This window comes from Rhinolophus sinicus, linkage group LG01 (genome assembly GCF_036562045.2).
Source record: "Rhinolophus sinicus isolate RSC01 linkage group LG01, ASM3656204v1, whole genome shotgun sequence".
NCBI lineage: Eukaryota > Metazoa > Chordata > Mammalia > Chiroptera > Rhinolophidae > Rhinolophus > Rhinolophus sinicus.
In genome coordinates this window covers 145804331-145816944 of record NC_133751.1, presented here as the reverse complement: position 1 = coordinate 145816944, position 12614 = coordinate 145804331, and the positions used below count along the sequence as shown (strand labels likewise).

Genomic DNA, 12614 nt, shown 5'->3' with positions numbered 1-12614 from the left:
ATGCCATGTTTCAAATTTATATAAATTGCATTATTGCACAGTTTTAAAATACAGCCTTTTTAATTCCCTGCTGTAGATCACAAACAAATCAATATGACACCATTAACTCTCCCCACCCCCGTCCATTTCCCTCCAAAGAATCATCACCTGTCGGGCAGCATAGTTGGCAGCCTTCAGCCAGCTTTGTGCCATTCAAGAGTGGCAAGCGTGTCTAGACTCCCTGGAAATATTATCTTTCAACTCGCTTTTGGCAAGTGTAAACTTTTTTGCTGGATTATGTCAGCAGATATATATGTTTCTCATCCTCATAGAAATAGATTGGTGCTGGAATTTCTCTTGGATTTCTCTAGGCAGGGGAAGTAAAGAATATCTCTTGGCTCATTAAAGTTTTTGCTCATTAAAAATGTCTGAGGGCTCTTAATTCTCAGGGGTGAGATTGGTGACATATATATACTGTCAGCGGTTATTTTGGATTTTCTGCTTTCAGGCATGTCTTTGCTCTTGGATGAGCCCCTTGTGGTTTTCAGAAGAACGATCAAGTCAATTATAAATAGAAGGCTTGTGTTTGTGTGTCTGCTGGCACTTACTCTGTGCGATGAGGCACCCCCATTACAGTGGGCAGTGAACTGTTTTTCTCTTTGAAGAAGGAAGAAGAAAAATGAAGAATACTTTTTTTGTTTGTTTGTTTGAAATAACCCACATCTCTACACACACCCACACAGATCTGTGTAAATTAACGTGACATTTTCAAAGACTTTACCTTAAGACCTTTTAAAAGCCCAGCCACCCGACCTGTTATTTTAAGAAAGAAGCAGTTATCTCACAGCCCTGCGACAGAGGGTTCAAGGATCAGAAGGCAGCCTGTCTGTGCCTTAGACTGTCAGAGGGAGCTCGGAAAGCTGAATTTCCTTATAAGACCAGTGTTTCGGTAAAGGTGGCCTCAGCCAACTAATCAGTGGTCTCTAGGTCTTGGCTCTAATCTATCTTCACTGTCTTTCCCCACCAGTGGAAACTATTGGGACCAGCAAGTCTGAACTAATCGTTCTAACGGGGCGGGGGAAAAGAAAGAGTGATTTGAAAAATGAAACTGCAAGTGAGTGTTTTCAGACAGACAATCAGGAGGTCTGATGAGGGCTGCCTCCCTGATAATCCATTTCTGCCCTTTTCTGTTGCACCGAGGGCCCCACCACGTGTGGGCTACTCCTTGGGTCCCATCTGTTACCTTATTGTGCAAACATTGTTCTGTTCCCTTTGTCTTCTTGTGCCCTCGTCCTCAATCAATGGTGCCAAATTTTTTTCCCTTCTAGTTGAAATGTGTAAGAAGCTGTGAATTCCCGTTATAATGTTAAAAACTTCAGTATTATTACTATTAAAAAATTAGTCTAGGCATCTAGGTGAAAATGATACCATGGATTTGTAATTATAGACTTGTAAACGCTTATTATATTGGTATATTTCTGAAGCAGACATGTAGTAGCATGAACATTAACATTCCTTGTATTACTATTTGATAGAGATTTGTATGGAGCTAACAGGAACTGGTATTAACAGCTGCTATATATTTAGGAACAGTCCTTTTTATTTCCCATAAAATAAAAGTGATCAGCATTATGTTCCAGTAAAACATTTTATTTTGATGCAAGAATTGGTATATGAGAGCCCATTAGGCTGAAGATAACTAATACGGGTGAAGTTCGTTTTCAGAAGCCTGTGGACAAACAATAACTATTCTTTGGCCTAGTATGATCTAAAAGAGTATACAGCGATATAAAGGCTTTCATACATTGAGAAGATATTATTTGATGGTTGGTCAAGTAAGAGATACAAGATAACAGAATGTGGACATAATGGCTAATGGTGATGCTGAGCCTGACTTCGTGTGGTTAATGTGTTTGTCAGGGTCTTAGAGAAACTGTACTATTCCCCTAATGAGTGAAAAGCCATGCAGTGATTTTCTTTTTCTCCCCTTCCTCTCTCTCCTTTTGCAGATGAGAAGCCCAAGGTAAATCCCAAACTTTACATGTGTGTGTGTGAAGGCCTCTCCTGTGGGAACGAGGACCACTGTGAAGGCCAGCAGTGCTTTTCCTCGCTGAGCATAAATGATGGCTTCCACGTCTACCAGAAAGGCTGCTTCCAGGTGTACGAGCAGGGGAAGATGACCTGTAAGACCCCACCGTCACCTGGCCAAGCCGTGGAGTGCTGCCAAGGGGACTGGTGTAACAGGAACATCACGGCCCAGCTGCCCACTAAAGGTTCCCGTGGACTTTTCTATTTCTAGAGCAAGAGTTTTTGTTAGTGATGTCTTGATTCTGTGTGCGTTAGATATGTAAGTAGCCATAGGCTTCCCTCCTGTTCTTTGAACGAACGGCAGTGGGCGACAAGGAAGATAGCTCTAGATGAGGAAGAGAAAGGTGTGGCCTTTGGAATCTAAAAGGAGGATGGACATTTTAGGGAAAGTCAACAAGGTGCTGTCCACCTTAATGTCTCTGTTAATGAGCCATGATGCCATTCATACTTTCTGAAAAAATTCTGCTTAGTAAATGCTCATCTCTATGTTGAGAGTGTAGGGAGGAAAATGGTACGTAAGACTCAGGTACCTGAGTGGAATGCCTTTTCTTCTGTATAAGGAAGGAGACAAAGACTCACTGAACTTTTCTCCCATATCTGATTTCCAGTGATCTATCACTGAAACTTGAAGCCACTTGAGATTTCATATAAACTTTGTAGTTTATGTGGAACCTTCTCTGTATTATATTCAACATGGATTCCATACCCAATGGAAATCAGTCCTCCTATGAAACTGTTTCCTTATAAAATGAACCAGAAGTCCCTATAAATGTTAATGTACTTAGTCTTTGTAGACTCATTCCAAGCCAAATTTATTCTCTTCATACATCGTACATTTTTAATAGGCATAATTATTTAATTTTGCACTCCCAAAGGAAACAAACCAAAAAGTGGAGTAGGAGAAGCTACTAGGAGCATCCACTGTGGGAAATGTCAGAGAGCAAGGGAGGAGACAGAAAAATGAAGGGGAAAAAACCCAAAAAGGTTTCAAGATTGTGCTACAGTAATTTTTAAAGTTATGGTGATTATCTTAAAGCATATAGAAAAAATTAAATTCTGATAAGTAAATGGGATTGAATAGCAAAAGAAGATTTTTAAAAGGGAGATCAACTGTTTAAATAGTTAAAACTAAAAGTACTTGATGGAATAAACTTTACTCCTAAACTTTGTGAGTTGAAGTGTTAATAGAGAAGAAATGGCTTCATTCACAAAAAATTACATCCACAATATGAAAAACTCCTAAATCTGCATAACATTGTGCTAGACACTGAGTTGTAATAGAAAATTTATTTTCTTAAGGAGTTACTAACGTAATTAGGGCAGCCCAATATTTATAATTTAATGTTGTCTATAATTAGTTTTACACTTTTATCGTACAGATGTCATGTACAATGATATGCGCCAAGCTGTTGATTAATTTGGATTTGTAAAGTTAAAAGCAATATATAAAGGAAGTTAGGCTCGAGATTGGATGGCTGAAGGGGTCAGGGACATGGAAAAGAGTTAAGTCATGTGTGGGGAAGAACCAGGGATTGGTGACAATGTCATGAAGGGGTCTGAAATTCATGATTTTGTGATTATTGTTTTTGGGACCTTTTAATTATGGACCTTCACTGCCCAACTAAGAAATTTTGATTTAACTCACTAGGCAAGTTGAAAGTCTTTGTGAATATTTGCTTGAGTGATATGTGAATGTTCAAGTGAATGCATGAATGTTTGAATGAGTAACATAACAAATAATGTGTGAATGAAGGAATGGATGAGTGATTAAGTGAGTGAATAAAGCAGTGAATGAATGTTTTGGGTGAGTGAATGAATATTGAATAAGTGAGTAAAGGAACAGCTGAATGAATCGGTTCCTAGGCAGAAGTTATGTAAAAAGATCAATGAGAATTCAGCAGCAGACATCCAAGATACATTGGGTAATTTGTTCTTAACTCAGATAGCACTTTCTCATAGAGATATTACAGCATAATGTCTGTCTGCAAGGGCTTGATGATAAAACATCCTTACAGATCAAATCCAAGTTAATAAGAGTAGTACCAGAGATTTGTATAGTACTTTATATTTTAAAAGCACTTTCACATACATGCATTAATATGGTTGGTTCTCAGTGGAATTTTTTCTGGTTGTGTCTAAATGAATAATGGTTAAAATGACTGGGCTATTGGCCAGGTGTTAAGAAGTATGTAAGTTTTAACACTTTGTGACTTGGGAGACCATGTGGTCAGGATCAGGAGCTACTTGTTAGGGTATTGGTTATACGTATTAAATAATAAGTAAACCGTGATCCTTAAACAGCCAATTACCTTTTTCTCCCCCATCTCCAGGGAAATCCTTTCCTGGGACACAGAATTTCCATTTGGAGGTCGGCCTCATTATTCTGTCTGTAGTGTTTGCAGTATGCCTTCTAGCTTGCCTACTGGGAGTCGCTCTCCGAAAATTTAAAAGGCGCAACCAAGAACGCCTCAATCCCAGAGATGTGGAGTATGGTACCATCGAAGGGCTCATCACCACCAATGTTGGAGACAGCACTTTAGCAGTGAGTCTGTTACCCCAGGGAATCCTAAGCATGATGAAGATGGCCAAGGGACGCTTTCTTATTTTGAGCATGAAACGCTAAACTGGTGACTGGACAGTGTGCTCACATACCCTGGTCACCTACGTCCTAAGCAAGAATGTGCTGGCACCTGTCTGGTCTCTCCTATGCGAGAACATTCATCTTAGACAACATTTATATTAAATGAGAGAGGGGATTTACGTTAGCAGGTTTGGGGGAGGAAGGGGAAAGGAGAAAGGTAACCCATAATGTTAGTGGGGATTTGGGGATTATGGTACTCAGTTACTCTGCTTTTAGCAATAAAATCAATTTCAAAAAAAGCACCTTTTGCTTAATATCAAACATCTGTTTCCCTTCCAGATTATTTCAACACCCTGTAATTTAAGACTTTAAAACTTCACATTCGAAAAAAGCAGCTATTAAATTTTTCATGCTTGTGTGCTGCCCCCTTGTGGAGTGTTGCTATTTGGTCAAACCAGTGCTGTCCAGTAGAAATATGTGAGCTGCATATGTAATTTTGAATTTTCTAGTAGCCACCTTAATAAAAATTAAAAAAAAAAAAAAAAAATCCTAGGTGATATTAATTTCAACAATATATTTAACCTGATAGGTATAATTATTATGTCAACATATAAAGAAATATTAATGAGATATTTTACTTCTTTTTGAAATAAGTTTTCCAAATCTGATATATATTTTACACTTAGCCTATAACAGTTCAGACTAGCCCTACTTCACTTGCTCACTGTCAACACATGGCTAGGAACTACCCTACGGGACAGTGCAGGATTCGAAACTATTGTACTTGTACATTTTAAGTGTGCTCATTTGCAGATTTTAGAAATGATGAAATCACATTAAAAAGTGACTGTCTTCCTTTTTTTGTGTTTCAAAATTGTTTCTCAAGTGTTCATTTTAAAGGAACTTTAAAACTTAAGTGAGAAAAAGGAATCATTTGCTATAAATAGGTTTTACCAGAAAGTGCAAAAGAGAAAAGCAGTAACATTCTAAAAGGCACACTGTGCTGAGTCTGATGCCTGCCGTGGAACAGGTGAAGAGCAGTGAGTGTTAGAGGTGTTAGTGACATAACAGTACCCTTCTGAGATGCCTTGTCATCATCTGATGAATTGAAAGACAACCAAGGTAATAATTTTATAATGTGATTCTGTTATTTAATGCCATGACCATGTGTATCTGTTCCCTAAGATCATTTTGTATTAAGTCTTACTCTGCTAGACAACAAAAAAGTGTTAAAAGTGTCTGGCAGTTCTGCAGATAAGCCTGCCCTGCAACTTCCTTTTTGTTGGAGAAGACTAGCCCTCACCAGTTTTTGTGGCTCAGGTACTACACCTGGACCATCCTTGGCGAGTTGTTAAAATATTTGGTCGTGGCTGATACAGGCTGAGAAATATCCCATCCTGCTGCCTTCCCCATCGTTGGGCCTCCTGTCAAGTATACTTTTTGGTTTGAAGTGGAGGGAAGGACCCTGTTGAGCTTTGTTTTACCTACCTATTTAAATGGTGATACAGCGACACTGAGAAAAGAGGAGCTAGGACATTTCCTTTTCAAAAAGTAGAGAAATACAGTTTTTCATTGGAAGTGTACTTAGCAGTTTATTTGAAGTTTTAAGGAAAATTAAATGAGTTTATTGAGTTAGTGGAAAGAAGATACAAGGCTGAATTCTGACAAAGCTTTATCAAAGCAAGATTCTAAAATAGATTAGTCAGAACTTTGTTCCTCGGAACTACTAACATAAGCAATTTCCATGGCCAATAACAGGACTACCTCATATAAATTACTGTTTAAATAGCTTCTATAATTTTGAAAGAGAAATAGGAGTGTATGCTGAAATAGTCTTCTCAACTCAATCACGTGAGTTGACAGTATATCACGATATAATAACACAGTAAAGAACCCTGTTTAAAGCAAGTCGTCATGATTGGTCTACATGCTTGCTCATTTAAGCGATACGCTCATTTATATGATTCAGCAAAGCACACCTTACTAAACAGCACCCTTACATTGAAAAGAAGCCTTGGGGTCCAGGAGTTGAAATACTTGTTTGTCAGTCTTTGTTTTATTTCCTCCCTCTCCCCCTCCTTAAGCTATGAACTAGTTTTAGAACCAGGATTATGTATTATGAAAAACAACGTATTAATTTAATTTTCAGAATTAGTCTCTTAAAAAATTGAATGAATAAAGAGAAGAAAGAGCAGCAAATAGATGGTTAGAGGGATGTGAAACTCCACTTCATCTACGCTCAATATCTTGCTGATTATCCATTTTGTGATTTTTTTAAGGATTCTGAATTTCTTCCTTTGGATGTTCAGCTTTTGGTAACTTTGCTGATCAACAGTACTTCACAGTGGTGCTCAGAACAAGTGAAAAAAAAAATAGATGACATGCAAACAAATCAATGAACCACGTCAATAGGCCAGCTGAAATGTTACGGAAAGGATGAGCTTTGAGGAAAATTAGCTCACTGTTACCGCACCCTTACCAGCATCACCATGGGCACAATAATGTTTATTACAGATAATTCATTCCGGATACAAAAATACCTCTGCTTCTTGGCTGACTCCTTCTTTTCCTAGGAAGGAAAAATCTATGAATGAATTAACTGGGAATCTTTTTTACAACATGTTCACTTTTAGAAGCAGATTGGGGGCATGGTTTTAGGTTTTTAATGAAAGTTTTATTTTTTCCTCTCTCTGATTTGTGGGTAATTCACATTAAGAAAGGACACGTAGGTGTTAATTTTGTGACCCCTAAAAGGGAACCTCTCTGCTTGAGTACCAGTTTGATGATTTACATAGCCACTGGTGTCTCTAATACAAACAACATTAGAGTTGTCTGTTCCTTATTCCTAATTTATTTCTTCCTTATTAGAGTCCTGTAGTTGGCATGTCAACTAAAGTGGATCCTTTGATAGATATTTATGAGCAGAGCAGAATGTGGTCAGTTATTTCCAGCGCATGGACTTGAAGACCCTTTCCCTCCATTTTGCCCCACCTGCTCTTTTTTCTTCCGCTTCCTGTGCTTACCTCGCTTCCTGGACTTTCTAATTTGCGTCTTCAACTTGGTCCACTCAGCTTCTTCATATATTTAATTCTGAAACTCTGGGTGCAAGGAAGGGCTACTTGTCCCTCAGGAAAACCTATCAGGAAAGGGCTAGCTTCTGGTTTCCCTGAGAAGTACACCAATCCTCCCTCCAGGGGGGCTGTCCAGGCTCATTAGCAGGCCGTGCGCCCATGTGAGTTACAACAACATGCATGTTCATACACTACACGAGAGCTGGTTCTCAATAGCTTGTTTTTCTCCTTGTCTTGAACTTCAGGATTTATTGGATCATTCGTGTACATCAGGAAGTGGCTCTGGTCTTCCTTTTCTGGTACAGAGAACGGTGGCTCGTCAGATCACGCTGTTGGAGTGTGTCGGTAATTCTTTTTTCCCTTCCTTTGCGGGTTCTATGCAATGTAAGTTGTGCTTCTAGAAGTAGGATGGAACTTAGGAAATCCGTCTTGTTGCCTGTTGCTTCTTAAAGGGAGATGTGGGGTAGCTGTGTGGTATGGCTATGTCTCTCTTCTCCATGACTTGTGTTGGAGCGCCTGAACTCGCTGAAGTCCTTGCCAGAGGGATTTATCACTAGTTAGTAGAGAGAATGGTTAGTCAGAAGCTTCCACTTGCAAGTACACCCTTTGGGATGATGGGAATTCTTGAAACATGAATTAATATGGCTGCTCCTGATTATAGGTATTGAATGATCAGAGGTAAGTTGGCCTTTGGACCATAAACTTGCTTATTGTAATATTCTAATCCCTCACACTCTTCCCCTGCCTTTAAAAATAATGAAATAAATTTACCAAAGCTACTTTTCTAACTGCTTTGTTTAAACAAGAGCTATGTATATTTCTTTGTGGCCGCTCACATTTTCCCATATAGGAACGTATGTATAGATAGATGTAATCATAGTGTGCATATTATTTGTGTCCTTTTTTTCAATTTTAAGCTCACATTTCCTTATATTTGTACACATCAGAAATATTTTAAGACTGTGTAATAATAGTCTATTGAATCTTAGTTTATCTTTAACAGTATTGCTTGAGAAAGATTTTGTACACATTGCGTCTTTCTCTTGAGTGCTTAGAATAAATTCCCAGGTACTGGGGGTTCCTGGGTCAAAATCTGTGACTTTTTTTTATGGGTTGGTTTATGTATTGCTGGATTGCCTTCTAGAAAGATGGCGCAAAATACTTTTTAGAAGTCCCAATTTTCATTAGTTTTACTTTTAAATGGTTGGTGGATATTTGCCAGCCCCATGATAGTTTTCACTAATTTCTCCTTTAGACGGCACGCAGGGATGGCCACAGTAACAAGGGTGGGTTGGCGAAGTCTCCATACTCACCTCCTAATTCTCCTTGTTTCTTTGGGCTGGACTTGGCAGCTTTTGGTAGGTGGCTGGCTATTACAAGCCTCCCCCACTACTTAGCTGCTATCTCCTGGCTTTTCTTTCTGTTTTCATGAAAACCAGGACACTCCCAAACCTGACAGTGGAAAGGGATGGGCAGAGGTAGTAAGAACAGTGGCTGCCACCTTCACACAGGCGCCCAGCAGGAGGCTGTTGCCGTTTCTCTCCGTCTGCAGCTCCTGTGACTGTTTCTGAATGCCCCTTCACGCTTCTCCTCTGCACTGGAGAAAATGAAAATGGAATAGTCACAAATTTGCACATTGCACACGACCAGGGTTGTCCTCTTGTACCAGTTAAAATCCTATTTGATTATGAACAAGGGGGTTCCTGAGTAGGAGTGAGAGGCAGAGAAAGGAGGCATGTACCTGTGTTACCTCCACCCTCCTGGTCCATGGCCTCTCACCATTCCCAGAGCAGCGGTCTCAAGATCAGTCCTTAGAGATTGACCCCCGAATACAAACGGCAAAATAATGTTGCACCTTTAAAAATACATATTACTTCTGGTTGTATAGATATTCTTCAGCATTTTTTTTTTTGGGGGGGGGGAATAATGTAAATTCAATGAAAGCACTTTGTTAGCTTAGTGCTAAAGTCTTGAATAAAAGCAATGCCTTTTCAGTAGCTTATAGTTACTGTTCATGTGGTACAGTCTTCAAAATGTATGTGGTGAACTGCTTGGATAGTATATTACCATTTTTGTTTCAAAAGCTTGGAAACTTGGACGAGATCAGTCTTTTCCAGGTGATGATCGGTGAACCCTCAAATTTCAGATGCCTTAGGGATCCCCTTTGTGGGACTCCAAGGCCAGGACTTTTGGGCAGCTGTGCTTCTATCTTCAGGGAGTTCTGCATAAGGATGCATTTGCAGAAAGCGTTTGACAAGTTAAAAGCATTTGAAAATCATTGAATGGAGTTTCTATTTTAATTCTGTCTACTTACCCTGACATCCATCTCTGTTTTCTTTTATAAAAAAGGCTTTAAGGGAACTTTATAGTAATGTCCCAATTCTCTGGGAGATTTCTCTCCTTCCTACTGAGACTAGGACGACAAAGGGCAAAGAAAGATACAGAAGAGAACCAGAGGCAGGAAAAGGTTACCATGCCATTTTCTAGCAGCTGATTTTGTAGTATCTTAGCGCTAGCCTTCATTTTGAGCTACAAATGCTGGGCAATTGCTTTATTAATTGACTATTAAAATTAATCTTGTATGAAATACTTTTTGTATGACCTGACAGTGACCCACAATGACCACTTACTGACCACATTTAACATCCTTTTAGATTAATTATTGGTGTTTAATAGAGACATTGTTTATTATAAGGAAATCTAGATTGAGTGGTTTCGTTTATGTTTCAGGTGAGTCACCCGGGTAGACATGCTTTCTCCCTCCACGTTTGGGTTCTGAGTAGCTTATTTTTTCAGCCAAGAGCTGTAGTCCTGTCTTTGCAGGTGGTGCTGCAGCTACTTATTACGTGCTGTGATTCCCAGCAGCCACTTGCCTCGGTAGAGAGCCCCTCTGCACTGCAAGTTGTATCTCCTGCTGCATGCCTAGCTCGGTGCCCCTTATGTCTTTAACCTTGATTATACCCTGTGTTGATCCCCCGAATCTCGTAGTAGTTACCTCCTCCTCCCAACCTTCCTGCTGACCCCTACCTGTAATTAAGTAGAAGAATGGCCGAGGGAGCTTGGAATTGACAAGCTGACAGGTGTGTGGCTGCTGCAGGAGGGGGCAGGCACCCAACAGATCAGATCACACGTTTTAGAAAATGTCTTCTCCAGTTGGCCCTTTCAGTGTAGCCCACGTGTGGCATCACAGGGGCTAACAAGCAAATACCCATGACCAATGTCAGAAATCAGAACTGTTCTGGGATTATGTGTTTAAGACTTTGCAAATCCTCTTTTGAAATACATCCTCCACCAAGAAATCCTTTAGGGATGGCAGTGGCTGCTTGTTGATCTCCTTCACATCTTTGTTTTTTGTGTGTTTGTGTGTGATTTTTTTTTTTTTTAATCCTTTCGAACACACATCTCAAACTTAATCAATCGTCTCCTTTGTGGAAAATATAAATGCATATGTAAATTCACAAATTTGATCTCTTAGAAAATGCCTATGTTGCTCCTGTATGAAGGGAAGGAATCAAGTAAGTTCTTCAGTTTAGCCACATACACTTTCTGGCTTTCAGCACAACACTGCAATCTAATAATTTGTACCATTTTCTAAGTTTCACTAACTTTCAGGTACTTTAAAAAACCATATGCATTTCATACCTCTTAATCGAGGCATTTAAATGTAAACTTTGTCATTAGTAGCTAATTGTGCAGTACAGATACTGAGGGTGTTTAATTGATTATCAACGGGGTGGCTGGGAGGGGCAGTTTCCACCTTACTTTTGTATGTCTTTACAGGCAAAACGTTGTGGTAATATTTATATCCCCAAATTGAATTAGTTTCCCGGTTAAAAATGGGAGGAGCTAAGAGTTGTAGGCACAAAGTTTACTGGCTACTTATCCTGCCCATCTGTCCAATGACACCTCTGTGTTGCTTCCCACAGGGAAAGGCAGGTATGGTGAGGTGTGGAGGGGCAGCTGGCAAGGGGAGAATGTTGCTGTGAAGATCTTCTCTTCCCGGGATGAGAAGTCGTGGTTCAGGGAAACAGAATTGTACAATACTGTGATGCTGAGGCATGAAAATATTTTAGGTAAGTACAAAGGTAATCCCCTCATTAATTTTATCTAGAACACAATTTGCCTGCCTTTGTCCTCTCTAATTTGGTGTATATGAATTAGCCTGCCTCTCCTGAAAAGCCATATAGGGGATCATTAGCATTTACATACCGTTTAATTTTTTACCACTGATTTTCTTGTTTAAATCTGCAAGGAAGCTAAGTTTGAAGATTCGCCCAATGAGGAAAACGAAATTGTTATTGTTTCTTATTCTGCGGGTCGTTATTTAAACAACAAAAATTTGCCCGGGTTGTTCACTTTAAGGCTTCATTGGTTGTTCTCCTTACCCCACCTTTTTTGAATATTTATTACTTGACTCAAACTAAAAAAGATCTTTGGATGATTTCCTAGAGATTCACAGCTCCCAGGGACATTGTAATTAAATGCACATTCCGTCGAACTCGGCATCGCTTTTAAAGCCCAGATTCATAGAGGGATTTAGCATACATTTTAATTGGAAACTAAAGCTTAAAAACATTTGTGAAATATGTGAAGAGCTCATGGAAATATTGCTACAGAAGTATTAAGGGTGAGAATATTCCTGGTGCCCACTGACTTCTATGTTTTTGAAAAATTTTTCTAAATGTGTTTATATAATTATATCTGTGATGAATGCTGCCTGGAGTACTTCATTAATAGTAGATATAAAGTCTGTATAGAATTTGACCTGTATAGGACAGTGTTGGCCACTTCATGGTTTATAGGAAGGCTGTTGCTAGAATTGATTTCTATTTCACTACAGTCATGTGATGCATAACGACATTTCAGACATTTCAGTCAATGACTTACCACAGATA

General features: G+C 39.3%; 1 protein-coding gene across 3 annotated transcripts in view; it reads left to right on the top strand.

Moving 5' to 3' along the window:
• Window positions 1-12614, top strand: part of ACVR1 (activin A receptor type 1) — a 128075-nt gene that overhangs the window by 85290 nt on the left and 30171 nt on the right. For all 3 annotated transcript variants that reach the window (XM_074336651.1, XM_074336653.1, XM_074336663.1), the window contains 4 exons: window positions 1989-2252; window positions 4398-4609; window positions 7965-8064; window positions 11646-11792. In XM_074336651.1, the coding sequence (XP_074192752.1) occupies window positions 1989-2252; window positions 4398-4609; window positions 7965-8064; window positions 11646-11792 (723 nt within the window). The remainder of the gene's footprint in view (window positions 1-1988; window positions 2253-4397; window positions 4610-7964; window positions 8065-11645; window positions 11793-12614) is intronic.